This window comes from Quercus robur, chromosome 10, assembly GCF_932294415.1.
Source record: "Quercus robur chromosome 10, dhQueRobu3.1, whole genome shotgun sequence".
Lineage (NCBI taxonomy): Eukaryota > Viridiplantae > Streptophyta > Magnoliopsida > Fagales > Fagaceae > Quercus > Quercus robur.
In genome coordinates, this window is record NC_065543.1 from 28,529,074 (window position 1) to 28,556,489 (window position 27,416).

At 35.6% G+C, this 27,416-nt stretch overlaps 2 protein-coding genes across 3 annotated transcripts; both read left to right on the plus strand.

The window, feature by feature from the left end:
• The first annotated feature begins 278 nt into the window (after window positions 1–278).
• Window positions 279–13,037, plus strand: LOC126701787 (uncharacterized). 2 transcript variants are annotated; one of them, XM_050400151.1, is made up of 11 exons: window positions 279–723; window positions 1,384–1,452; window positions 1,806–1,901; window positions 2,129–2,253; window positions 2,813–3,008; window positions 3,372–3,547; window positions 3,932–4,061; window positions 6,870–7,030; window positions 11,227–11,318; window positions 11,471–11,585; window positions 12,701–13,037. In XM_050400151.1, exons 1-11 carry the CDS (start codon window positions 391–393, stop codon window positions 12,930–12,932), a joined length of 1,725 nt encoding a protein of 574 aa, XP_050256108.1. In that variant the 5' UTR covers window positions 279–390; the 3' UTR covers window positions 12,933–13,037. The 2 variants fall into 2 exon arrangements, with proteins under 2 accessions (XP_050256108.1, XP_050256109.1); XM_050400152.1 differs by having other exon boundaries at window positions 282–723; window positions 11,236–11,318.
• Window positions 13,038–15,487: 2,450 nt separating this feature from the next.
• LOC126703165 (uncharacterized) lies at window positions 15,488–16,321 on the plus strand. Its single transcript, XM_050402097.1, has one exon. It carries the CDS (start codon window positions 15,682–15,684, stop codon window positions 16,069–16,071), a length of 390 nt encoding a protein of 129 aa, XP_050258054.1. The 5' UTR covers window positions 15,488–15,681; the 3' UTR covers window positions 16,072–16,321.
• Window positions 16,322–27,416: the final 11,095 nt, after the last annotated feature.

A 27,416-nucleotide genomic window follows, 5' to 3' on the forward strand; every position in this document is an offset into this window, starting at 1 on the left:
GAGTACTAAAGCTAAAGACACAAACAAAGTCATTAATTTTTCAACTTTTACACCCGAAAGCAGGAAAAAAAAAAAAAAAAAGGAATCAAGACGTATGAATATCAAATTATTTTAAATCCTATTTGTTGTATATATTATTTCCCATGAAATTTGACTCAAATAAAACTTTTTCCTTCCATAAAAACGGATAAATAAAGGATAAAAATCGTTAGTTCAAAACGCATAGGAAAAAAAAGAAGCAACAACAAAAATAGTAAATAATTTAATGGCGTAATCAAAACAGCACATAAATGTCCACATTTGATTGCAGAATGCAGAGAACAAAACATAAACCCCACTAAAACCCCAAACAAAAACCAGACCTCATCAACGCACTTCCCACTTCCAACAATGCCCATAACCATAACCATAACCCACACTCCTCATTCCTCTATCTCCACCTTCCCTCCTCCATTTCCCAACTCTTCTGCACTTCGCCCCAATTCATTCCTTAAATTCCACACTTCATCATCCCTCAGCTCCAGTGCTTCCCCCTTCTTCAACAAAACCCTCCTAATTCCAAACCCTAATTCCGGTGGTTTCCTCCGCAGGAAATCACCACTCCGCCGCGCTTCGCTCCGAGCCAGCGCCACCGCATCAACCGACTACTACTCCACTCTGAAAGTCGGTCGCAATGCCACTCTGCAAGAAATCAAAGCCTCTTACAGAAAGCTCGCTCGTAAGGTTTGTGCCTTTCTTTAAAGCTTATCCATCACTTTGCCAACATTACAATGTGTATTTGCCTAATTCGTGTTTTGACTAAGTGTTAATTAGTGCCATTGTAATTGAATTTCTTGCGTTACTTATTTCATGTAGCGCGACGGAATATGCATAAGGAATTTGGTAGATTCATAATGAAGAATTACATGGAAATCAATCAATTTATTTTTAGAATAGGATTGTTCTTCGTGCATCATTATTGTTTGAGTAATGCTACAATCATAACAAATTTTCATAACAGTTGTGACAAAGTGCTATAGGTACCGAAAGCCTACACGTGATTTTCACTACCTTCATACATTTGTATTGCAGTGGGACCCAGGTGATGTGATTGCTTGTAGGAAGGGAGTGAAAGATTATGTGGTTTTTTTGGTGCTTGTAGCATCGCTAGATTAATTAATTTGGGATAGTTTGCATTTCTATTCACTGATTGTCAAGTTAGGTCTTGCTTTAAAAAAAATTATATCAACGACATTCCAAAACTCTTTTAGGACCTCTTATGTAATTGTTTTGTATTCTTTAATTACTTTGTTTTCATAATTTTGAACATAAAGTAGTTCTCAATTTTTTTTTTTTTTTTTAAATTGTACTTATCAAAAAAAAAAAAAAAATCCTTTGGAACAGTATCATCCAGATCTGAATAAGGGTCCTGGTGCAGAAGAGAAGTTTAAAGAGATAAGTGCTGCATACGAGGTAATTCTACTCCTAACATACTGCTTTTTCTGCAATATATATATATATATATATATTAATCCTTTTCTGCAATCATTTCTATTTGCTCATCCTTTAACCATATCTTGATGATGAGCTTCTGTGGTTAACATTGTTTTTGGGAATTAATTTTTCATCCATCCATCCATTCATTATGTTACTCTGAATTTGTCCTTCATGTGTGATCAATAAATTTTGTCCTGCTGGGATGTATGAATTGATGATGAATCAAGTAGATTAAAGTGTAGTTTTTGCAAAATTTAATGATCATATGTGGCTGGATTATCTTTTTGTCCTTCGGTTTTCATTCATGTTGTAATAAAGCATCTGTGTAGGTCCTATCAGATGATGAGAAAAGATCTTTATATGATCGCTTTGGTGAGGCAGGTTTGCAGGGGGAAAATGGTGGGTCAAGCAATTATTCACAGGGGGTAAGTTCACAAGCAACTCTTCAACTTTCCACAATGTCCAAATAAGCAAATCTGCTTGATTACATTATTATAGTTCTCTGATATATACTTATATGTTCTCTTTTGACACTTTCTTATATGGGGTTTTTATTTTTGATCCCCCCCCCCCCCCCCCTCCTCCCCCTCATTTCAAGTAATTCACGAGGCTTCTTTTCTTGTTTCATTGAATTATTATTGTTTTTTTTTAGGTGGATCCATCCGTAATATTCGATGCATTCTTTGGTGGGTCCGATGGGCTTTTCGGAGGAATGGGTGAACAAGGAGGCATCAATTTCAACTTTAGAAACAGGGGAAACCAGGCTCTTGACATTCGGTAACTATCTGCCTGCAAAATCGATATGAGTTGCTTTTGAAGCTATGAAATTAGTCCCCCCACTCGATATTAAAATGAGAAAGGGAAGTTAATAGCACTTTACATATATACTAAAAGGCTACTTTCTCCATGTTTTTCCAATGAAATTAATTGTTTGTTTGTTTGTTTTATTTATTTAGTTTTTACAAGTATTCCTGACAGATACAGCCTTACCATTTCAGAACCACACACCTATGTTTCTAACAAAATCCACTGTACAGCTATGCATAGCCACACAGATGCAAAAGAAATTTTCCATGCAGCATAATTTGCATTTGAAATGTTAATATGGGATTGCTGGATTTTTATAATTCACTTGTGAATTTCTGGTTTCTTTCCAAAACCATATTTTCCAATAATGTATATACATAAGTGAAAAGTTTGCATGTATTTTGTATCTTTACAATTGTCACTCTTTGGAATTTCTTTTTTCCATATTCATTAACCCACATTTCGATCCTTGGATTATGAGCCCCTTTAAATGTAGAAATTTACTCATACTAAAGTAAATTTAATACAGGTATGACCTTTATATGAGCTTTGAGGAAGCAATTTTTGGTGGACAGAAGGAAATAGAAGTCCCTTGTTCTGAGACATGTGATAAGTGCGATGGAACAGGAGCGAAGTCTAGTAGTTCCATAAAATCATGTACAGCATGTGGTGGTAGAGGAGGGGTAATGAAAAGTGAGAGAACACCATTTGGAGTAATGTCACAGGTAAAATGAACTATTAGAACCAAAAAATTACTGGTGAAGACATAGAATACAATTTCAGAACTTCTGTTGTTTTGCAATGAAGATAGTCATATAGCTTGTATTATGATATGATGTGTATACTCTAATAAAAACTTGTTTTTTTAATTAAATAGCTAAATAATTACAGTTTATGTTATGGATTTTTATTAGGTTAATGCTACTTTTCTCTTATGTCAAAAAGTTCTATATGGGCTGATATTATCAACTATAGACACAAATGGATGGGCTGATCGTTTAATCTTACTCCTGCCATTTATTCTTTAATTCACTTCCTATAGTTGACATATGTAGTATGCTGCATGAATGTTATTATATGACTTTTAGGTATCAACTTGCTTAAACTGTGGAGGTGATGGCAAGATAGTCACTGATCATTGCCAATCCTGTGGTGGCAGTGGTCAAGTGCAGTCAAAGCGTAATATGAAAATTGTCATCCCACCTGGTGTTAGTGATGGAGCCACAATGCAAATTCAAGGAGAGGGAAATCTTGATAAGAAAAGGTGTGTAAGCAAATGAAGCCCCCCACCCCCCGCACGTGTTTTAAAGGGCATAATTGTGGCTGTTTACTTCCATAATTTGATTGCATTTTTCCCCAAGGGATGATTTTAAATTAGTAATTTTTTGTTACTTGGGTGTAATTTAAGTCCCTGGGAAGTGGGGACAATATACAGCAGCATAAGCCCACGCCCCACATTGCAAGAGGAGGGTACTCCCCTTTTTCAATCCTCTCCTCTCCTCTTCTCTCCCTCTAAACTTCCAAACATAAGGGAAAATATGGTATCATGAAGGCAACTGAATATACTTTGGCTCTTCCACCCCCTCCCCTTCCCCCTTTCTCCTTTTCCTTCTTTCTTTCCTTTTATTTTATTTTATTTTTCTGACAGGGGCATAGCTGGCGATCTCTATTTGGTCGTCCATGTAAATAAAAAGCATGGAATTTGGAGGGATGGTCTTCATTTGTACTCAAAAATTAATATTGACTATACTGAGGCAATACTAGGGACTGTAGTAAAGGTAAAAATAGTTACTACTATTGTTAGACATGGAGCAAATTTTGTCATTTTTCTAAGTTTTATGGTGATTGATTTTCTGCTTTACAATAGTTTATTTTGTTTGTTTGTTTTTTCTTTTTTTGTTTTTTGTGTTGATTTCATTATATTTAACATTTATGACTTATCACCAGCTAAGGACGACTTTTAGTCTGCATGCCAAAGTGTTGATTATATTGTTTGGTTGCCTTATATAAAAAATTCTGTTGAATGAAATCCATAAGTTTCCCCATATATAACTTTGAAAATATATTTATACTTAGCAAATCGAGATAATAATTCAGTGTTTGGGAAATTCATGATTTACAGAATGTCAATGACTAGGATATTGGGTGAACAATATAATCATTTCTGTGCCAATTATGTTGTTCAAACCTTTCGGGTCCACTTACATGAATGAACCATTCTATTCTTTCCATACTCCTGGATGATGCTTGAGTTAGAAACAAGTAATGAGGGATCCTAAAAACTCCCATTATGGGCTACGTTGAAATGTAATTGGGAGTTGAAATGATTGGAATACATAATTTAGTTTTAATGTATGGTTTTGTTATTTTGCCACTCATAAGGGCATACTTGTAATTTGTAAATTAATAACTATTTAAAAGTAATAAAATATCTGTTAGGGAAGAATAGAAACCCTCATAGTATTAGAGTACTACAGTCTTGGCTTTTGGAAGTTTGGAGGTAGAAAGAGGAGTGGAAGATTAAAAGACAGTGTTACTGGTAACAGGTGATAACCCTGAGGAAGTGAATCTGAAATAAAAGACCTCGGAGTTTTGAAGTACTTTCTGGTTATCGAAGTAACAGAGTCCAAGCAAGGTATATTTATATTTCACTAGAAATATGTTCTTGATCGCCTAGAAGAAATGGGAATGCTTGCCTGTAAGACCCATGATAGAATAGAATCACAGATTTGATGAAGATCCAAGGGGTGTACTAGCTGATAAAGGGAGATACCAATGCTCAGTTGGAAGATTGATCTATTTGTCACACACTTATCCTGATATTGCTTACTTCAGTGTGGTTAGCCAATTCTTGCGTGCACCATGAAAATCCCATATGGATGCTGTCTACCATATTCTTTTGGCATGTGAAATCAATTCTGGGCAGAGGATTGCTTTTTTCTTGCCATGGTCATTTAGCAGTGGAATCTTATAGTGATGTGGATGGATTTATTACTGATAGAAGATCTATGTCAGGATACTGTACCTTTTTTGGAGGTAATTTGGTCATTTGGAGTAAGAGACAGGTAGTTGTAGCTAGATTGAGTGCAGAGGCCAAATTTTGAGCTATGGCTTATGGGATTTGTGAGCTTCTTTGGGTGAAGATGATGTTGAAATAATTGGGGTTTAATGCTATGGAAACTATGTGATTTTATTGCAACAACAAGGTAGCAATTGATATTACTCATAATCTTGTACAACATGACAGAATCAAAGATGTTGAAATTGATAGACACTTCATCAAGGATAAGCTAGATGATGGCGTAATCTGTACTCAAAGTTGTGAAAACTGAGAACCAACTAGTTGACGTCTTAACTGAAGGAGTTTCAAGTAGAGTGTTTTGTACTATTTTAAGCAAGCTGGGCATGAGAAATATCTTTGCATCAGCTTGAGGGGGAGTGGTGGAATACATAATTAGGTTTAAATGTATTATTATTATTATTATTTTATTTTTCCACTCATAAAGGCATACTTCTAATTTCACATTAATGACTTTTCAAGGGCAATAAAATACATGTTAGGGAAGATTAGAAACCCTAACAGTCAGAATTTTAATCTTAACAGAAACCATCCTGCGTTAGGTAATTGTATGGTTTTAGTCACCATGCTTTTGTGCCCCTGGTGTGTTATGTTAAAATGATCACAATGGTATGAAAGAATCAGCCATTTGCTGTTATATTATCACTTTATGAGGCTGCCAATAGGGCTATCCAAGTAGTAGACATTTAAGTAGAATTAGGTGTAGCAAACTTAAGGAGCCGTTGTTCAATTGGTCAGGTATCTTGGTCTCGCATTGGATACCTAGATTAGATCAAATCTTGCCTTCACCAGCCATTAGGCGTATTTAAGGAAAGGGAAAGGAGTACCTCCTACTTTTTACCTTATAGGCCTACTTGGTATGTGATATTCCAACAAAGTGGGGCAAACTTCACCTTTTGGCTAAATATTTAATTTTTTAACATCTTTTTCCATTGTTATTTAAACTGTCACATATCATCTTCTTTTACTGCTTAATGTCAACTGAAATAAGTTGCTTACACTGTGTTGTATTGGAAAATTATGGTGTCACTGTGCCATATTATTGTAGAGATTCAAAGTAATAGACTAAAATGAAGAGTTGTGTCCAGTATATTTTTATTTTTAGATAATGGTAACTTTTACTACATGAAATGGAGAAATTGAAGTGACTTATTGTTTCTATAAAAAAAAAAAGGCCCAACTGTTATAGAGGAAGAAGAAAGGCTTATTTCAGCTAACCAGTAAGTGTGCGGATTGTGATATTTACTTCGAATATCCATTGGAGTAGGATCCATTCTTTTATTGTTAAATTTTTTTAAAGTCTATTCCTTCTCTACATTTCTTCAATAGTACGCATGGCTTCTGTGTGATAATGCATTGTTTTTCCTACTTTCTGTTATCCTTGAATTGTGGATGCTCCGGATAAGCATGAATCTTTGTAGTGTTTTCCAGAGAACTATGGCTATTGGTACTGGTGTGCCCAAAGTATGAATACACGTTTGACATAGAAATCTTGAAGTAACTTCAGGTAGAAACTGTTGAGGGTATGAGAGATCTTCAAATTCCTTCTGGGATTCAGCCTGGAGAGAGAGTTAAAATGTCACGCATGGGTGTTCCAAACATCAATAAACCTTCTTTTAGAGGTGATCATCACTTTATCGTGAATGTTCTGATCCCAAAAGATATCAGGTCGGTGTCCTTTCACTATTTACACTTCAAAATTTTATACATTATTTTGGCTTTGACAGTATTTGACTTTAAATCGATATATACTTCTTGCATAACATGTTAAACTAAACTTATCATTGAAGCAGCTTTTTCGTTTCAATCTCATGAGCATATGCTATGCATGTCCAGGTTTAACTATTTGTTTAAGACGTTTTATAGTGAATTAGTTATTAACCATATAATAAATGGTGCTTTTGAATTGAAAGATTTCAGATGTATTAGTCTCCTTTGTGGTGTCTACAAAATTCTTGCCAAGGTCTAGCAAACAGGCTGAAACAAGTTTTAGGGTAGATCATTTCAGACATTCAAAATGCATTTATAGAACGTAGATATTTTATGGATTCAGTGCTCATAGCTAATGAATCCTTGGATAGTTGCTTACAATTCGGAATCCCTAGAATTCTCTGTAGATCTGAAGAAGGCATATGACCATGTCAACTGGGATATTTTGGTTTACTTATTACAAAGGTGTGGTAAACTGTCTTTGACAGCAGTAGAGTTCTGCATCAAGGTAATCCTCTTTCCCCATTGCTGTTCATTGTAGTATTGAAGGATTTAAGTGGATTGATGTCTAGAGTGATGGTAGGAGGTTCTGTATCTTTGGGAAATACGAGACTGGTAATATTGCACTTGCTTTTTTCTGTTGATACTCTGATTTTTTTTGTTATGTGAATATCAATTTAATCTGCCATATGAGATGTATTTTGTTATGTTTTGAGGGTTTTTTCTGGTCTTAGGGTAAATCTGACCAAATCTGAGTTGGTACCTGTATGGGTGATCACAGAGAAAAGGGTTCTGACTAACATTTTGGGATGTAGGGTTTCTTCTGTCGCAATGACATATTTGAGACTCTCTCTTGGGGGCTCATTTCAAAGGTAGTAGTATATGGAATGGCATCCTCGAGAAGATGGAATAGACATTGTTGTGTTAGAAGAAACTTATCTTACAAATAGTTCACCTCACACTAATTAATAGTGTGCCCTCTAGTCTCCCATCTTACTTCCTCTTTGTTTTCCATACACTGCTTAGCGTGGCCCATAAATTGGAAAAAATACAAAGGGATTTATTCTGTGGTGGTATTGGTCGTACCCTGTGCACAAAGCTCTCAATTTTATGGGGTTTGGGAGAGGTGATGGTAGGCAGCCTTACCCCCAACTCTTTTGGAGAGGCTGATTTCCAGACCTAAACCTGCCACCTCCCGCTTTTGGTGGAAGGCACTTGCCTTCACATTAAGGCCTGACCTGTTGCTTTTGGGGTAATATTGGTGGTGAGCATAAATTCCATTTGGTGAATTTGTCTAAAATGTGTACCCAAATTCAAAAGGGGGTATTGGTATTAAAAAACTTTTGATTTATAAGTAAGCTTTACTTGATAAATGGTTGTGGCGTTATGTGGTAGAAAGGGACTCACTTTGGAAGAAAGTGATAGATAGTAAATATATTACTGATATGGATAATTGGTGTTTAGGTATTGTCAAAGTCCCTTATGAGGTTGGTTTGTGGAAATATATCAGATATTGTTGGAAGAGATTTGTCTCTTATACACGCATTGAGGTGGGGGCTTTAAAGTTTTGTTTTGGAAGGATCACTGGACTAGCAAGGGAAGTTCCAGAGACAAGTATCCTTAGTTTTCAGATTTGCTAGAGATAGAGGTGCCCTTGTATCAGGCTATTTGGAGTGGGTTAATGGACAGTTACATTGGAAGTTGCTTTTCATTAGAAAAACTCAAGATTGAGAGAGTAAATCGTTGGAAAATTTTTTACATAACCTACATGCAGAATGTCACCCATACGGGGGGGTCATAGATTGGTGTGGCTACCATCACCAAAGAAAGGATTTCAAGTAAAATGCTTTTATAAAGCCCTTAAGTTAGGGAATGTCAGATCAGCCCAATTTCCTTGGAAGTTCATTTGGAAAGGTAGAACCCCACCTGGACTTGCTTTCTTCATTTGGATTGCAGCACTAGGAAAATTTTGACAACAGATAATTTAAGAAAGAGGATAATTACAATTGCAGACTAGTGTTGTATGTGTAAGTCCAATGGAGAGTCAGTGGATCATCTTCTACATTGTTCTATTGCTAGGGATTTGTGGGATATATTACTCTGCATATATGGGGTTAGTTGGGTAATGCCCAGTTCTGTACTTGCTACGTTGGAGTCTTGGAAAGCTACTTTGGAAGTGTGGGGAACAACTCCTCCATATCTCATGAGGTGCATTTGGAACAAGAGAAATCACTTCACTTTGGTGGGAATTGTTATCATTACCCTATATTAACTTCCTATTTTTGAAGTCCCTTTACTAGTGGAGCTCCATCTCCTATTCTTTCTCCATGGTTTCCTTCATGGACTTTTTAGATGATTGTCAGTCGATAATCTCTAGGCCTGTGTAATTTTATTATTATTATTATTCCTTATCTTTTTCTCTTTCTCTTTCTGTTTTTTCTTTACTACTCTGTTATTGAATTTTATTTTACTTAATAGAAAAAACACATTTCTTCTGTGGTATATTTTTTAAATGGTTTATATATGTTTTTGTGCAAATTTCATATATTATAATGAATGAGGTAATAGGAGCTATCTTTTGGAAACTGTGCCCATTGATACTAGTTTATCCAACATATATGTACGTGCACGTGTTTGTTTGTTCCCCCTCACCCTCTTTTGTCACTGTCACATCTTCTTGATGCTTATGCTTTGTTTTGTAGGTGCATAATGCCTTGCACTTTGCAGTTTCCTTTAAATAATGATTTTTATTGATATCAGTGATGGATTAAGCTGTTTAGTTTCAAAATGATAATTTGCCAGCAGATGCATCATAAGTTAACCAAGTGCAAATTTTTTTTGTAGTGGGTTCTACAAAATAGTAATAGGAACATATTACTGGAGCCTAGGTGTCAGCAAAGTCACAAAATTCCTCCTTTATATATATATATATATATATATATATTTTCCTCCCCTTTTCTTGGTGAATACTATCCAAACATCAACTTCCTACATTAAAGCCCTAGGTTCTCCATGCTCTGCTCGGTCAAAATTAGCAATTGGCTTTTTGTATTTTTTAAAATATATTTATCAATAACTTATACATACGATATACACATGCAGCATGGGTAGGAGGAGGTGAGAAAATAATAAGATCAATACAAATGCTTTGACCGGAATGTATGGCCAGGCCATGGTGGACAAAATCAAATTGCAAAATGCAAAAGTACAAATAAATACATTCATTTTGGATCATTTTTTTTACAGTGATTAAGTAATTGAATAGTGGTCAAACTGAAATTGCTGATTTCCTTCTGAACAAAAAATTGGCACCGGACTCATTAGTCTTGATTAATTGCAATGTCTCTTATGTATATTATCTGCTGGGTCCTAGTACTTTTTCTCCTCAGTTGTACACAATGAACATGCCATCATGCTATTTGATTATTAAAAATTTATTTAATATCTGATTTAATCTTTTTATGTTGTAGTAAAGAATTATCTTTATCAATACTTCATCCAAGGTGGCTGTCCTCTCTTAAAGAAGGAGATGACTATTTTCATTTTTTTGGATAAGTAATAGAAAATAAATGACCAAATTATAGGTTGTGTTTATATTTTCAAAAGAACACTTTTGCAAACTATACAGTCAACACTGTCTCTCAGAAGTTGCCCATGTTATGATGATTGATGCCATCATAAATACAAATCCACTTTACAAGGCCTTCTAAATCACCGATATTCATGCAAGAAATTTTGGGTGGAAATATGGAAAGAATGCATGTTGTAATGCAAGTAGATTAAATAGACTAAATAAAACTAGAAATCTACTTGCTTTTTAGCTCCAATGACATTAGCTTGTGAAGAAACTCATTTTCTTAATATAAATGCTAAGGCCAAACTGAGGATTACCTTATGAATGATGTTGAGTTGCAATGTATATGAAGCCTACTGGAAGCATAAAGTGGCTGTTTATCTACATGTTAAAGGTTTACTTGCATAATCCTATTTTGTTCTGTTATCTTGTGATGCTTCCTTCCAATTGAAATTTAGTTGGATGGAAATGGCAGTGATACAAACTGTTCTTGATGTTTTCTATCTCAGTACACATCTATTTTGGGAGGCTTCTTGATATTTTGAATTTTCTTTAATAAATTTTCCCACTGATACAAAAGTGATGGCAGTGATACAGAACGTGCACTTGTTAAGGAATTAGCTTCGCTTAGAGCATCCAGCAGACTCCATTCTGATTCTGCCAATACAAATGGTAATGTCATCATATTTCTTAAATTAAGACCTTTTGATTAAGATTAGATTGTAGGTGAACATTCTGATGAATGTTTATTGGATGGCTGAAGTGAGTTAATATTGAATGTCCATTCAGAATTTTATATGTCTGCTTTATTCTACCTTTTTCAGGGACAATGCATGGTGATTTTAATGAACATAAAATTAGAGACCTTAAAAACCATGCTTCAAGTCCAGGGATCAAAGGTGTTGCATCTTTGTGGAAATCAATTAAGAATTTCTTGGGGTATGTTTCACTGGCCTTTCTTACCATGTATTCGTAGCTTGACTTGCCAATTGGATGTGAAAAAAAGTTGAAAGTAAATCACAAAAAGTATATTTAATCAATGAAAAGTGCTAAATTGTTTGGAATTGAGACATCAATAAAGAGTAAAGTCATGTTTTAAATAAGAAAGAATTATGATGTACCACATTCTTGTAAAAAATTATGATCTAGTATACTAAACTAATTTTTTTCTTGAAAATTGATTTATGTCACTTGATAATCAATTGATATCTATTACTTGGGATCAAGGAATGTCTATGTTGAAAGTATCTTTACTTCTTTAGGGACTGCAAGTTATGCTAAAAACATACACACGTACCCACGCATGGGTTAGTGAATAAAAGAGGGGTCTTGAGTTTGTTATCTTTTAAACTCAGGTAATCATTCTTGAAAATGATTTGCTTTTTACTAAATGCGGGAATGTTTATCTTCTTGAGGATTTGAGTGGAATGTTACATAAAAACCTAGACATGGGAGTCCCACATTCTTAGGCATCTGATTCTGGAAATCCAAGATTCCAAGAATGTGAGTTTTCCTGGAAATTCAAGATTCCACTAACCAAATGACCCCTAAACAATTATGTTGGATGACTAAAAGCAATATTCATATAAGCCACCCTTTCTAATCTGTTTGACAGATTTATGATTTCTTGCTTGAAGCCTATAACCATTTTCTTTCAGGCCTTACCAATACTCAGATTGGTACAAAATAGTATTGAAGTTCTCATGCCCATCCTCCCCACCCAACCCCCCAGAAGGTCAATGGGAAACCTGTAACCATAATTAGGCATGATGAGGATCTTTGTATTCAAAACTAGGTTCATCGTGAAAAAATCAATGACATTGATTAATACAATTATCATATGTTCTAGAACGAGTCTTGAATTTGCTTGTCCTCTATTAGTCCTTGAACAAATTATTTCGTGGATTGAATTTCACTTGACTGTCTACAGCTCCATTGTGTGTGCTTGGGGTAACTCTTTCAATTACGCTTATATTCATCATTGTCAGAATTGGGTTCAAGCTTTCCCAGCCCATTATTCTTCCTGTGGATCTTAATCTTTTGCTTATTTACAGGCAAAGACGATCTGAAGAAGGGTTTGCATCAGTCAGCTTCGACTCATCCTCATCATTGTGGAGGTGTAGCAAGCCAGATTCCTCATTGGCATTTTCAATTTTTATATTTTTTATTATTACTTGTATATTTACCTTGATTAGACAGACTGATGACTGCACATCTGTACAAAAAAGAAACGATAACCCTAGTGCCTGCAGAAAACAAAAAGAACGTAATTACAGAATTTTTTAGGCTCAGATAACTGATAAGATTTTATCTGCTTGCTATACTGTAATAGACAATGGGACTTGAAGTTATGTATCAATTTTGCCGCATCCTCCCTTTTTGTCTTCTTAAGTCTTGGGAACTGTGACATGGTCTTATTGCCTCTTCTTTCATGCTTACTATTGCTTATTCGATATATGTCAATGCCATTGATGTGGGAACATGGATCTCTGTATTGCCCAAGACTTGACTTCTGTGTGGAAATTGATTTCTAGAAAATGGTTTCTGCATTTATAGGCGTTTGGGGCAACGGTAAATGTTGATCAACCAGAAATTGTTTTCTGTTTGACTGTAAAATAACAGTACTTATGGTTGAAAACAATTTACGGAAAACAGCAAACCATTTTCAGCCTTATACAAAACTTATCAACTGAACCTCCTTCTCACCCTCTACTATCTGCCACCCAACCACCATCACTCCCCCCACTAACGTTCGTGGTCTCTGGTGTAATATGTTTTTCATAATATTGTTAGGAATGCAACCAAACTCTTGAAAATAATTTATTTTTTGAAAAATATTTTCACCTGAAAGTATTTTACGGTTATAAAACATTTTCCATCGTACCAAACACAACTTAATTAATATTTGAGTTGCAGTGAGTAGCGGCTGCTGTATATCAGGTTGTACATCTTTGTAGATGGTTTGAATGGTTGTAAAAACAATAGTGCTCTTTGCATTTGGAGTTTAAATTAATTTTCCCTATCAAAATTTATTAGGTAGTGTACCATTATGTAAAAGTAACACTTATACAATGTTTGTAAATAATACATATAATGTCACTAAAATGAATAAAAAGGTAACTTGTTGATTAGAAATTGTCTTTATATTGTTTATGTTTGTAAAATATTAAGATGATAAGAGATCAGTAACTTTTAAACTTTGAAATAAGTTCTTTAAACCATATTAATACATTGAAATGAATGCATCTAAAAATAATATAGTTTAGATTTAGTCTTGAGTTTTTAATTTTAACAATTAAAACCTCAAATTTATGTAAGTGTTTCAATTTGAAGTCTTTGTGCATCTTTATTATTCATTTTCCTTTTTTTGGGCAGTAACTAAGTATAAAAAAGCAAAAAAATATTAATTAAATTCAGCGTTTCACTTAGAGCTTGTTCATAAATTAATTTGTTAGTCATTGAAGAAAATGGTAACAAGAGAAAGCTCTATTTAGAGAGAAAATTTTGCTTAGAATGAGAAAGTAATTGTTAGAAAATCAAAGTTGGTTACCAAGATAATAAAAAACAATATGGTAGCAAGAGAAAGCTCTATTTAGAGAAATTTTTTTGCTTAGAATGAGAAAGTAATTATCAAAAAATCAAACAGTTAATTCAATGCCTCTCATATAATAATTATTGTTGGGGAGACTTTATTTTGGGATTCTCCAATTGAATGGTTAATATAACAATATATAACAAAACTAAACCTAAAAATATAATCCTAAAAGTTTGGGCCCAACTATATTATATAAACTACTCTTAACTTTTCATTATTATTCAATGTGGGACTACACTCACACATGTATATCTCACAATCTCCCACTCACATGTGAATTATTGCATCTATGTGGGCAATGAACAAGTCCTACTAACTCCCCCTTGCCTATGAGCTTTTTCCAGGATTGTCTGTGTGAGTTTTATGGCTTGCCTTATGCGATTTGTACTTTTGCGAGGCTCCAAGTACATGCACCCCATCCTCGCTTCAATTGCGAAAAAGATTAGTCCTCGCTCGTTCTAGTGAAAGGGACCGTGATGACTTTGCCACCTTATCTTACACTGCCATGAGCTCTAATAATATTTGTTGGATTCCAATCTAGTGTTGTATGAATTAAGAAAATAAACTAATAGTTTTAATCAATTTTCAAAAAATATTATCACCAAATTACCAAGCCAAAATGTGAGTCCAAATCTTCTGTCCCACTTTTCCTACTCTACTCTATACTCTACCAATAAAAACTTGCTACATGTTCACCTAACTAATTAAATACTACCATTATTGACTTATTAATACTACCATTATTAATACTACCATTATTAATTAATGGTAGTAATTAATTAATTAGGTGAACATGTGGTAAGTTTTTATTGGTGGAGTATAGGGTGGAGCAGGAAAAGTGGGACAGAAGATTTGGACTCCCAAAATGTAGTATTTGTTATTATCAAATCAATTACAATATCTTCTTTAGCTTATTGCCTAATTTGAAATCCACATCAAATACAATAATATCTATTTTTAGGAATTTATGTAAACTCACTTAAAATCTTCACTCAGATCAAATTCGACAACTCTATGTGGTTGTAACACCCAAAAACATCTTCTTAAAAAAATAAAAATAAAATAAATTCCAATTTTATGTCTCTTGCTTATGTCTCACGGATAAAAAAAAAAATCTTCTTGTTTTGTTTGCTTTCACACGTAGAAATCCATGACAAAAATTCCTTGCTTCTTCCTATAGTCTCATTTGCTAAAAGCATTCCTTCAGTGCTAAGAAAAGGTCATTTTCCCTGCAGATACATAACAGTCCTAACGTCCTAAAAAGTCATAGGAAACGCGGCAATTCCAACAACCCATTCCCTTATTAAAGCCCTCTCTCTCTATTCCTTCATAGTTGAGTCATGCAAGCTCCCCCATCAAACACTCTCCACTGCCCACTAATCTCTTACATTCCCAGAAAATCAACTACGCCTTTTCTTCTCTCTACCTAAAAACTTCAAAATGGCACTAGAATGGGTAGTCCTAGGCTATGCTGCGGCTGCAGAGGCCATAATGATCCTCCTTCTGACCCTCCCAGGCCTCGACCCTCTCCGCAAGGGCCTTATCTCTGTCATCAAAGCTCTCCTCAAACCCTTCCTCTCAGTGATCCCATTCTGCCTCTTTTTGCTCTTGGACATTTACTGGAAGTACGAAATGAGACCTTCATGTGTGTCCCTTAATGCTTGCACTCATGCAGAGCATCTTCGCCACCATAAGTCTGTCATGAAGAGCCAGAGGAATGGGATTTTGATCGCTTCGGCGTTGCTCTTTTACTGGCTTTTGTACTCGGTCACCAAGCTTGTGGTTCGGGTCGAGGAGTTGAAGTATCAAGTCGAGAAACAGAAAGATTAGGATTTAGGAGTGATAGGGAAATTGGGATTTCGTTTCGCGCTTTTGGAAACCCCGAAGTGGAGGTGAGTTTTTCTCATGTTTTTGTGAAAATAAGAACATGAAAAGCTTGAGATTGTGGAATCGAATAGTTACTCTGTACTGTGCTGTTAATACTAGAGGAGCTAAACATGTATTATAGATTTACACTTTTATGGTCTCGTATTAATTCGTAACTCAATAAAAACTCAAAAGTATCAAATACATTCATACATACATACGTCTTCATGAATAGTTTTTTTTTTTTTTTTTTTTTTTTTTTTTAAGTCTTAAAATTTTAATTCCAAAGTATTAAATTTGCAATAACAATTAGGAAGTGGCTCTCATATAAGTAATTTTGAATTTTCACACTCATTCATCAATTTCAAGATTTGCTTCTCCAAATTTCAAACACACAAATTTGAGTAGAAGCCAATATGGAATTTAGACAAAAATAGTGAATAAAGCCTACCCATTGGTTGAACAAATTAAAGAAAAAAAAAACCATAAATTATAAGATAAACAAATAGAAATAGAAAGGGAGAAAAACTGAGAAATTTTTTTGTTGTACTTTCAAATAAAAACACTATGCTGTCAATGCCATTTTTTTATTCAGAGTTTCATACCACTTTTAAATGGTATTTGGTAAGCTAAAGATAGGTATTGAAGAGAGCCAAATTAGATATTTGTAAAGGAGAGCTCCAGTCACCAGGTAAGCCAAGAGAAGAACATTGGGCCAAAGAGAAGACTTTTAGGGTTTGTTTGGTTGGAGGTGGAATAGGGTGGATGAAAAATAAATGAGAGAAAATAGAAGTGGGTGTTTGGTAAGAAAAGAATGGGAGGATAATTTTTTGGTAGGGCTCAGGCATTTTCCATCCATGTCCACAAAAAATCCATCATAGGCATGAAAAGCTTGTTGCCTACCCAACTACCAAATTGCCCTAATTTAATGAGTCTCACCTACACTCCTCCAGCACATGAAAGACATATCATGATATCTCTCTCCTTGCTTCTCTTTTGTTTCTTCAACACAACCTCAACCGCGTGAAACAACAACATGTTCAAGTTTGTTCTTTGCCAAATTTTTTTTTTCATCCAGCAATATAACATATATAATATTATATATAACTAGCTTTTTAATTTTTTATTTTGGGTGTCATAATGTTTAAAAGTGAGATAAAGATAGTATCTTAATTTTTAGGATCTTTTTCTATGTGAGTTTTGATAAAAGTTTGAAAATTTGAATTTAAAATAAAAAATGGTAATTCAAATTGGAGAAGATAAGGAAAAAGCATAAAATTTAGGATTTAAAAAAAATATAGTAAATTACTCTTTTAACCTGTTTGTGTTTTTAAATTTAAAATTATTTAACTAAAAGATAGGAGCATTTTAGAGAGTTTAAGAATTTGTATGAGGATATTTTAGTATGCAAAATGATAAAACCCAAATAAGGAATCCTATTATTAATAGTATAGATAACAAAGGAAAATAATATAATGAGTACAAAATAATAATAATAATTAATATATTATATTATATATAATTATATTTTATTAATTTTAATTAATAATATTTAATATTTTCTTCTTATTTAACGAGTACAAAGAAAATATATTTTACATATTATGTAAAAGGGTATAAGAGTAAATTTATATAAATTACATTCTATATCCTCCCACTTTTCTCCTCAACCACACAAAAGAGATTTCTATTCCTCCAACCAAACATACATCAAGGAAAAACTAAATATTTTCTATCCCCTACTTTTCCATCCTCCCACCATTTTTTTTATCTTCCCACTTTTCCATACTCATAACCAAACAAACTCTTAAGTTATAGGAAAGGGAAGTGAAAGTTGTAAAAAAATTTAGAAAAAGATGTTGAAACTTCTTTAAAGACACTAAAAATAAAACTCAAAACTCAAAAAGAATTGGTGTCAAATTGGGAAGGAGAGAGAGAGTAAGAGATAGACATGAAAAAGTCATAAATAGGGGGAGGGCAATTATTTTCTTGGAGGAGGGGGCGCCCGCAGGGGGGAAGGGGAGGTCTTACAAAAAAAATGATATTTCTTGTTTTTAACCCACTATAAATCAACTTTTAAAAATTTTTGTGTGAGCCATGGCCCCCCTATGTTATGCATAGTTTTGCCCCTGTGGTTAGAGCTGAAAGTTGTAACCAAGACTCTAATGTTGTGTTGAGGATAGAAATTGGATGGAAATCTCAAGACACACCTAAATCCACAACATGCTTAAGGGTCACCTTGTAATTAGTGTACCTAAATTCACAATTTTAGGAAAGAGAAATGTTTATTACACAAATGCTTGTTGCACACACCTTGCACACAAAACACTTTTGCATAGAAATTCATGATATGCAAAACATTTCCCCAAAAGGGTAATGCTTATTACACATGTGTATTACACACATCTTACACACAAGCTACTTTTGCACAAATCTTACCCTTGGTAGTCCCATGTGTAACCCTTATAATCCATTCACACGTTAACAAGCAAGTATATGTTGTGAAATTAGGTATGAGTTTGGGTATCTTCGTAGGTGGACTGTTGGATTCCTTTCATTTTGAGGAAGATTTACCATGTTCATCGATAAGGGATGTTGGAGTCCCTATTTAGGGGGAAGATGAGCGATGTGCATGTGTGAATGTTTTAAGAAAACTTAAAGAGACACGGAGAAATTGGTTGTCATGGATTTCAATGTGGCACATCTGGTTGAGTTTGTTGGGTTGGAGGATCCTACAATGAAAAAAACTCCACAATGAGATTAATAAGGTTGGGTCTATGCCCAATAATTCATATGAGCCCTTAACTAATGTATTGCCCATCTTGTGCCAAGATGAAAATTGGCATTTTCTGTTCACGGAGAAAAGGTGAGTTGCTCTAAACTAGAATATAGAAAATCAGGGAGTTTTGTGGTTGGTATAAATTATCATTGGATTCTAAAGAAGTACAAATGCAATTTTTTTGGTCACTAGCCTATAGATTGTGCCCCACATACCAAGACTAATGGCGAAGGAAGCCAAAAGTATGAATTCCTTGTTAAAAATTACTCTAATATACTTGATGAAAACATAGCATGTAGGATTATTTAGAGAAGAAATTCCGTTAAAGTCCTAGAAAAAAGAGTTTGATTTAGAAAATAATGGTGGTTGCAAGATCAATTCAGTGTATGTGAGAGGAGAAACGTACTACCTTCTACACTACACCACATAATGAAGAGAGCTTATAACAATCAAAATAGACTAATTGTTATGTTTTAAGGGTGATGTAGGAGCTTCACCTTGTGTGCAAAATATTGGTCCATCTCATTATGGGCCTACAAATAAAAGACATATAATAAGAGCATTCACAGAAGACTTGCTACTAGTGCTTTAGTCAAATTTCTTCTAAAATGTTATTTTAAGAGCAATTGCATCAATCCATGGATAATCTTGCAAAATACAAAATGTAACTCATTTTTACACATTTTGACCAAAAAAAAAAAACCCCCACTAGTGTAAAATTGTGCATAAATGCACACGTGCTACAGTAACCATGCATATATGCACTGTTATTGTAGCTCTTCTATACATTATTTTAATAATATCTAATTTCGCTCTCTTTTTTTTCCTCTCTCTCTCTCTCTTCTCCATCTGCAAAACCAATGCCCTTATCATCTTCTTCTTCCTCTGATACACACACTCCCACAGACACAAAATCAAAAATCAACCATAGATACCACAAAACCAAACACACCCACACACCTCATTGGTTGAAGACCAAGGTCAGTCTTTGATGTCTTTCGGGACAACAAAGACAGAGAGAGTGGATCGATGCTTGGATTGGCGAATGGATCGACGAGAAGAACAAGGTGTTGAAGAAGAAGAAGCAGCAGTAGTTAATAGAGAGCTCCAAAATCACCATCCATGTAGTGGAAAAATCTACCCAAAATCACCACCAAAATTGCAAACCCAAAATCACTGCCATAATCAAACTCAAATAGAAAAAGAAAAAGAAGAAGAATGAGAATGAGAAGAAGATGAAGATGCTGAAGATGAAAAAAAAAAAAAAAAAAAAAGGTGGAAAATAAAGAGAGAGAGTGTCAGAGATATTTTGGAGAGTTTGATAAGTTGGTGGGACCGGGGGAAAATAATAATAAAAAGTGAGAAAAATGATTATTTAAATAAAATAGATGGCAAAATAGACAAACTGATGTAAGTTTTTTGTAAAAATGAGTGTGTAAAATAGAAAAAGTAGGTTTTTCTTGCAAAATAGACAGAAAATTTGCACGAACTGATGGGGTTGCTCTAACTAATTCAATTGTAGATACATTTACACCAGACTCAATACTATATCTTTAAATAATTTTTCTCTCTCTCTTCACTTAATTCTTCTTCTGGTCAACCCACAAGAAATCTCTCTCTCTCTCTCTCTCTCTCTCTCTCTCTCTCTCTCTCTCTCTCTCCGAGCCCTCTCTCAGAGCTCATCACCACCTCCATTTGCAATCACTTGCCATCGTCGTGACTACGATGGCTTTTCAACCCAAAGCCCCTAGCAGTGGCTTCTCAACTCAAAGCCTTTTTCTTTATCCGATGAGCAATGACCTCTCTCTCTCTCTCTCTCTCTCTCTCTCTCTCTCTCTCTCTCTTCTTTACTAAGATGCACATAGACAGTGCGTAAGTCTTAAACCTAAAACATTGTAAAAGGTTGCAGGTCAATGGTGTATGACAATGAAATTGAAAGCACATTAGTACACTTTGAGACAAAATTGATAGTGTGTGGGTTTGTAGGTGGTGAGTGTTGGATTTTCATTGTATTTGCTGATAGGTCTAAGTTGTCAGAGATTTTCTTTCACATAGGTTTAGGGGTCTTTTTATACTTCTTCATCTCTATCTTCCTTTCAACCCACAGAGACTCAAAAGAAGAGGAGAGAGAGAGAGAGTCAAATGAAAAAAAATAAAATAATGATATAGTTTCTTTTAGTTTTGGCAATGAACAGAGCTTGACAATAGTAGCATAGGAATGTTCATTGCTAAAAAATTTTGTTGCTTTATTGAGTCTGATGAGTGTTATGTTTTGGTTGATTAGGTAAAATTGTTTGCTGCTTTAATGTATGAAGAGACAGCTGCGAGTGCTCTAAAGGCCCATACTCACATATTTCATTACTATGTCAGTCTACATAAAAATAATAAATAAATATAACGTTCTCCCACTTTGACGACACAAGTCATAAAAAAAATAATATCAGATGTGAGAAAACATCTCAAAATACAACCTAGTCCATAATATGTTTACAAGTAACTAGTTATATAAACAATACATCGACAAGAGATCCATGAAACATAATCAAGTGCTTACAAATACATGACATAGGTATTAGAATGCAAGTGTGATACAAAAATGATACAAAGACATCATTAACACACTCTATTCAACAAGAAGCTAGCCCCATTAAGACTTAATATAAATGTCTTGCATTATAATATTTATGCCATGATCATCAAAATATGGCACAATGATATACATGACAAGATAAATAGTGTTCACAACATGCACATACACGAAACTACCCATAACTCAATACAACAAAACTCCAATAAACTTATATGAGTCACATGCTCCTTAAACACTTTTGGAGCTAAACCTTTTGTCAGTGGATAAGGCAACATATGTTTTGTGGAAACGTACTCAACACAAATCTAAGACTTGATTACTTCCTAATGTAGGACAACCACACTATTTCAATGGAACAAATAAGCAACAATAGAATCAAGAATAAACCCTAGAAATCAGCATCTAAGGGTTGCTTGGAATCAGCACTAAGCAAAATTGGAGTTGGCACCAATGTAAAAAGAAACACATGTTTTTTTTATAATTCTCAAAACTGTCTTACAATAATTAGAAAAAGTGATTAAATAGCTAACAATAAAATGCATAAAGAAACCCTAATTATTAAACGTTTAGGCTTGCTTAATCTCAAGCCCAATTACTAACACGCTCATCTATAAGGCCACGGGTTGTGCCATCTTCTTTTTGCTCTTCCTCCCATACATGCGAATAATTGGAGGCTTGTACCTTGTGTTTGCACCAACTCCCCCTGAGTGAGAAGAACTCGACCCCGTTGAGTGGAAATTTGAAGAACTTTAATAGTACTCAAGCAAGTCAAGATCCAGTCGATATAGCTCATCTCGAGTAACCCATGTGCAATCAGAATCTGGTCACCCTTGCCACCAAACTAGGAATCGATGAACTCCTCCATCCCTGGTAGAAACGATTTGTTCATCAAAAATAGCATCAATAGATTCTTTATTTGCATAGGGCATATTTAAGGGTAAAGGGGTAAGGATAGGGGCACCAATAGGATCAAGCGAAGGCTCATCAAAAGGGGTATCAGGAATAACTGTGGGGCTTTTATAAGCAACTAGATCCTCTATATTAAAGGAGGAGCTAATACCATAATCATGAGGAAGGTCAATGACATATGCATTTGGGCCCATTCGTTTCAATACCTTGAATGGTCCGGCACTACAAGCCTTCAATTTCTTAACGGTCCCAGAGGGAAACTGTTCAGGTCAAATCAGAATCATGACATAATCCCCTACCTGAAACTCTGCATGACGCTGATGAGTGTCAGCATGAATTTTATATTGAGAATTACTTACATGAATTTTTTTGCGAATCTCATTATGCAAATCATGAATATGTCGTGCAAATGCCTCAGCAGATTCAGAAATTCTAACATGTAGGGATATGGGCAAAAGATCTAAAGGCTTCCTAGGTGTATACCCATGCACAACCTCAAAAGGACTGGCACCTATAGACCTATTGACAGAGTTGTTATATACAAGTTGGGCCGTAGGAAGAATCGAATCCCAATTCCGATTAGCTTCACCTACTAGACACCGAAGGAGGTTGCCTAGACTACGATTAACCACCTCAATTTGACCATCAGTTTGAGGATGAAATGCCATGGAAAATTTCAATTTGGTGCCTAATAAATGCCAGAAAGTCTTCCAAAAATAACTCATGAAGCCAACATCCCTATCAGACACTACAATTTTGGGAAGACCATAAAGTTTGACAATCAAAGTAGAGCTTTGCAATCTTAGAAGCATCGAAGGTCTTAGAACATGGTAGGAAATAAGCCATCTTAGAGAAGCGATCAACAACTACTAGGATAGAATCATGCTTCCTAAAGGTGCGAGGCAAACCTAACACAAAGTCTATACTCACATCTTGCCACGAGCGATCTGGCACAGTAGAGGCGTGTACAGGCCAGTGTTTTTCTTGCGATATTTGGCTAGTTAACATGTACGACACTGACCAACTATCTTGGCAACGCCCCTCTTAAGACCAGGCCAATAGAATTGATGTTCCACTTCCTCAATTGTTTTGTCTCGGCCAAAATGACCTACAAGGCCTCTCGCATGTATCTCCTAAACTAGGAAATCTCTCACTGAAGACCAAGGGATACATAACTTGTTGGCTTTGAACAAGTAACCATCTTGAAGGGTATAATCATCCAAGATTGGCCGTGGGGCATTACTTAGGCTAATGTAGAGCTCCCCAAAATCTAGGCATGACTCATAGTCATCCTTGAGTCGTTCAAACCCAATAACCTTAACACTCATGACTAATAGCAAAGACACCCTTCAACTTAGTGCATCAGCAGCCTTATTCTCAACTCCCGCCCTATGTTTCACCACAAAGTAATAGCATTGCAGAAATTCAACCCAACTACCATGCCTAAAATTCAGCTTCTTTTGGGAATGGAGATAGCGCAAAACTTCATGATCAAAGTAGATAACAAATTCTCGAGACAATAGGTAATGGCGCCAATGCCAAAGAGCTTGAATAATGGCATAAAATTCTTTGTCATATGTGGAGTACTTTTGCTTAGCATCATTCAATTTCTCACTAAAATAAGCAATTGGGTGGCACTCTTAACTAAGTACTCCCTCTATACCAATACCTGAGGCATCACATTCCACTTCAAAAGGCTTGGTAAAATCAGGAAGATGCATGACAGGTGCCTCGGTCATCTTTTGTTTTACCTCATTGAAAGCCTTAGTAGCAACTTTTGTCCAAATAAACTCCTTTTGTTTCATGTAGTCAGTGATGGGAGACATAATGATACTAAACCCTTTGATGAATCGGCGATAAAAGGAAGCAAGCCCATGAAAGATTCGAATTTCATGGATATTTTTGGGCTTGGGCCAGTCCACAATCGCTTGAACCTTTTGGGGGTCGGCAAAAACTCCCTCAAAGGATACTATGAAACCTAGGAAGATGATTTTATTGGTAAAGAAAGAGCACTTCTTGAGGTTGCCACATAAACTCTCCTTTCTAAGGGTAGTACAAACTTGAGTCAGGTGGTCTAAGTGTTGCTCCCTAGATTTGCTATAGATGAGGATGTCATCAAAGTACACAACCAAGAATTTCCCTATAAAAGGCTTGAGCACTTGAGTCATCACTCTCATAAAGGTACTAGGAGTATTGGACAATCCAAAAGGCATGACCATCCATTCATATAAACCATCTTTTGTCTTGAAGGTAGTTTTCCACTCATCACCAGGACAAACCCTAATTTGATGATAGCCGCTTTTCAAGTCTATCTTGGAGAAGATTGTTGCTCCAGCCATCATATCCAACATATCATCCAACTGAGGGATAAGAAAACGATATTTCACAATGATCTTGTTGATGGCACGACTATCAACACACATCTTCCAAGTTCTATCTTTCTTTGGAGTTAAGAGTGCAAGGATTGCTCAAGGACTCATGCTTTCACAAACAAAACCATTTCTAAGTAGTTCTTCTACTTGCCTTTACAACTTAGCATGCTCTACAGGGCTCATCCTATAGTGAGGCAAGCTTGGTAAGGTCACTCCGGGCACAAAATCTATGGTTTGTTGTATGTCACGCATGGGCGGTAAATGATCAGGGAGTTCCTCAGGGAAAACATCCTTAAATTCCTAGAGCATTGACTTCACTTCTTCAGGTTGCTCCTCACGGGTCTCTTCAGGAAGTTCCCTAGGAACTAAGATAAACACAATGGATTCTTGAACTGCTACCCTTTCAAATGCCTTTGGACTTATGATGTTCAGGCCTTTCGCCTTTGGTGCTTCTGTCTTCTTGCTCATGTCGATTGGCTTGGGTTTCAAAGGATTGAGCACAATTTTCTTACCTTCAAACACAAATGAGCAAGAATTGGATCGCCTATGAAAGGTGACATCCAAAGCATAAATCCAAGGTCTACCTAAGATAATATGACCTACATCCATGGGAATTACATCACACCATATTTCAACCTTGTAGGTGAGGAATTGAAGTGGGACAACACATCTTTCTTTTATGGCTTTGGAGGAAATATCCACCCAAGAAAATTTATATGGGTTAGGGTGTGGGATCAATTTCAAGCCTAGGCGGGAAACAACATTAGAGGACACCGCATTTATGCAACTCCCACTATTTATAATAACCTTGCAAGTTTTGTCCCCACACTTGGTGTAAGTTTGGAAGATGGCACTCCTTCGCCAATCATCAATGTCCCTCTATTCTGCCAAAGCACACCTTACCACATTCACTCTAGGGACACCAAAGATGTCCTTGAAATCATCAACCTAGGGAGAGATGGCTCTAATGCACGCGAGGTAACTAGGATCATCTTCCCATTCTACCTCAACATCTTGGATTTCTTCAACATTTGGATCATACACTAGCTCCTCAACATCTTCTACCTTTCCATCATCCTCTTGAATGACAAGGGTTCTAGAGGGACATCTAGCTGCAATATGTCCAACCCCATTGCATTTGAAGCATTGGAGGCAAGAGCCTAACCTTGAAGGCTCATTGACCACACATTTTCCCTTGTCCTCTTTTTCTATTAGGGTGCTATTGGGGTTGACCTTAGGGGGTAAGGCAAGTCTAGATTTGCTACCAAAAGGTTGAGGGTTGGTAGGAACACTCCGCAGCTTAGAACGTCACCAAAAGATAGATTTGGATGCTAATTAACATTTCCTAGCAAGGTCATATGCTTCTCCTAAGGTAGTGACTTCTCGGGTGATAATCTCGCCTAGTAGGTTAGCATTTAAACCTTTCTTGAACCTATTGAGTGGGACAACCTCTTCCTCGACTATTTGAATTCGCCTCTGTAATTCCTTGAATTTCTCTATATATTTAGCCATAGGAACAGTGCCTTGCTTTAGGCGATCCCATTCCTCAAGGAGGGAGCTCCTATAAGTTGGAAGAAGATAATTCCTCGAGAGTACATCCTTCATCTCAAGCCAATTAGTAATGGGAGGCTCAGGTCGTCGCCTAAGGGTATCCTCAAGGTCCTCCCAAAAAAGGTCGGCTCTTCCAATTAACTTCATCCTGGCATACCTCACTTTCTTATTCTCAGCCTAATGGAAATAGTCAAAGAATTTCTCCATTTTACGTAACCTATCAGTGAAAACCCATAGGTTTAGGCAGCCATCAAAGGTGGGTGCTACTATATTTTCCTTGGACATCCTATCATCATAATCCCTAGGGCCATTGTGATTATAGTGATCATGTTCAAAGTTCGGAGCCCTATTAAAGTAATCGTGGTTATTTTGCCTAAACATTTTATCTCCTTCATGGTTATTAGTCTCTCTTTGAGATGCTTCAACTCGCTCTACCCTTTCCAGTAAAGCATGGACACTTTTTGCTAGGTCTTCTATGGTTTGCTCTAAGGAGGACCTAGGCTCGAAAGTGGATTGATGTTCAGGGTTTGACATGATGCGACCACTACGTAGATGCATCCAACACTATATTTATGAATGTAGCTAAGATTCCCAAAAATTCAAGTAACCAATTTTCAATGTAAAATTAAGGTCAAGCAAGAGTGCATGCAAAGACTAGATCAATGAATCCAAGGAATAAATTATAGTCAAATAGTGACAATGTTCACAATATTGAGAGATAGCCCAAATAAAATTCGAATTCCAATAAGCTCCACAATTAATAATGAGAATCAGATATTTCAAAGAAATTGGATTGTCTTCTTTTTTTTTTTTTTTTTTTTTGGAATTTTAGAATGTGTACTAAAAGAAAGCACAAATAATAAAATAGCTAACTTGAGCACAAAATGGGTAGGCCAGTGGGGTATGGTGGGATATGCACATAAAAAATATAAAGATAATATTTTTCAATGAGACAAAATTGAACCCACCAAAAAGAGAGTAAGAATTGTACCCTAGTCAGTGGCCAACTTATTGCACTAGATAGTCACGGGCTTGGCTTCTCAAGTGAGTGGATCTTACTTGGATAAAGTGGACCTGTGGAGAACAATTTAAAGGCCCAATACATGCA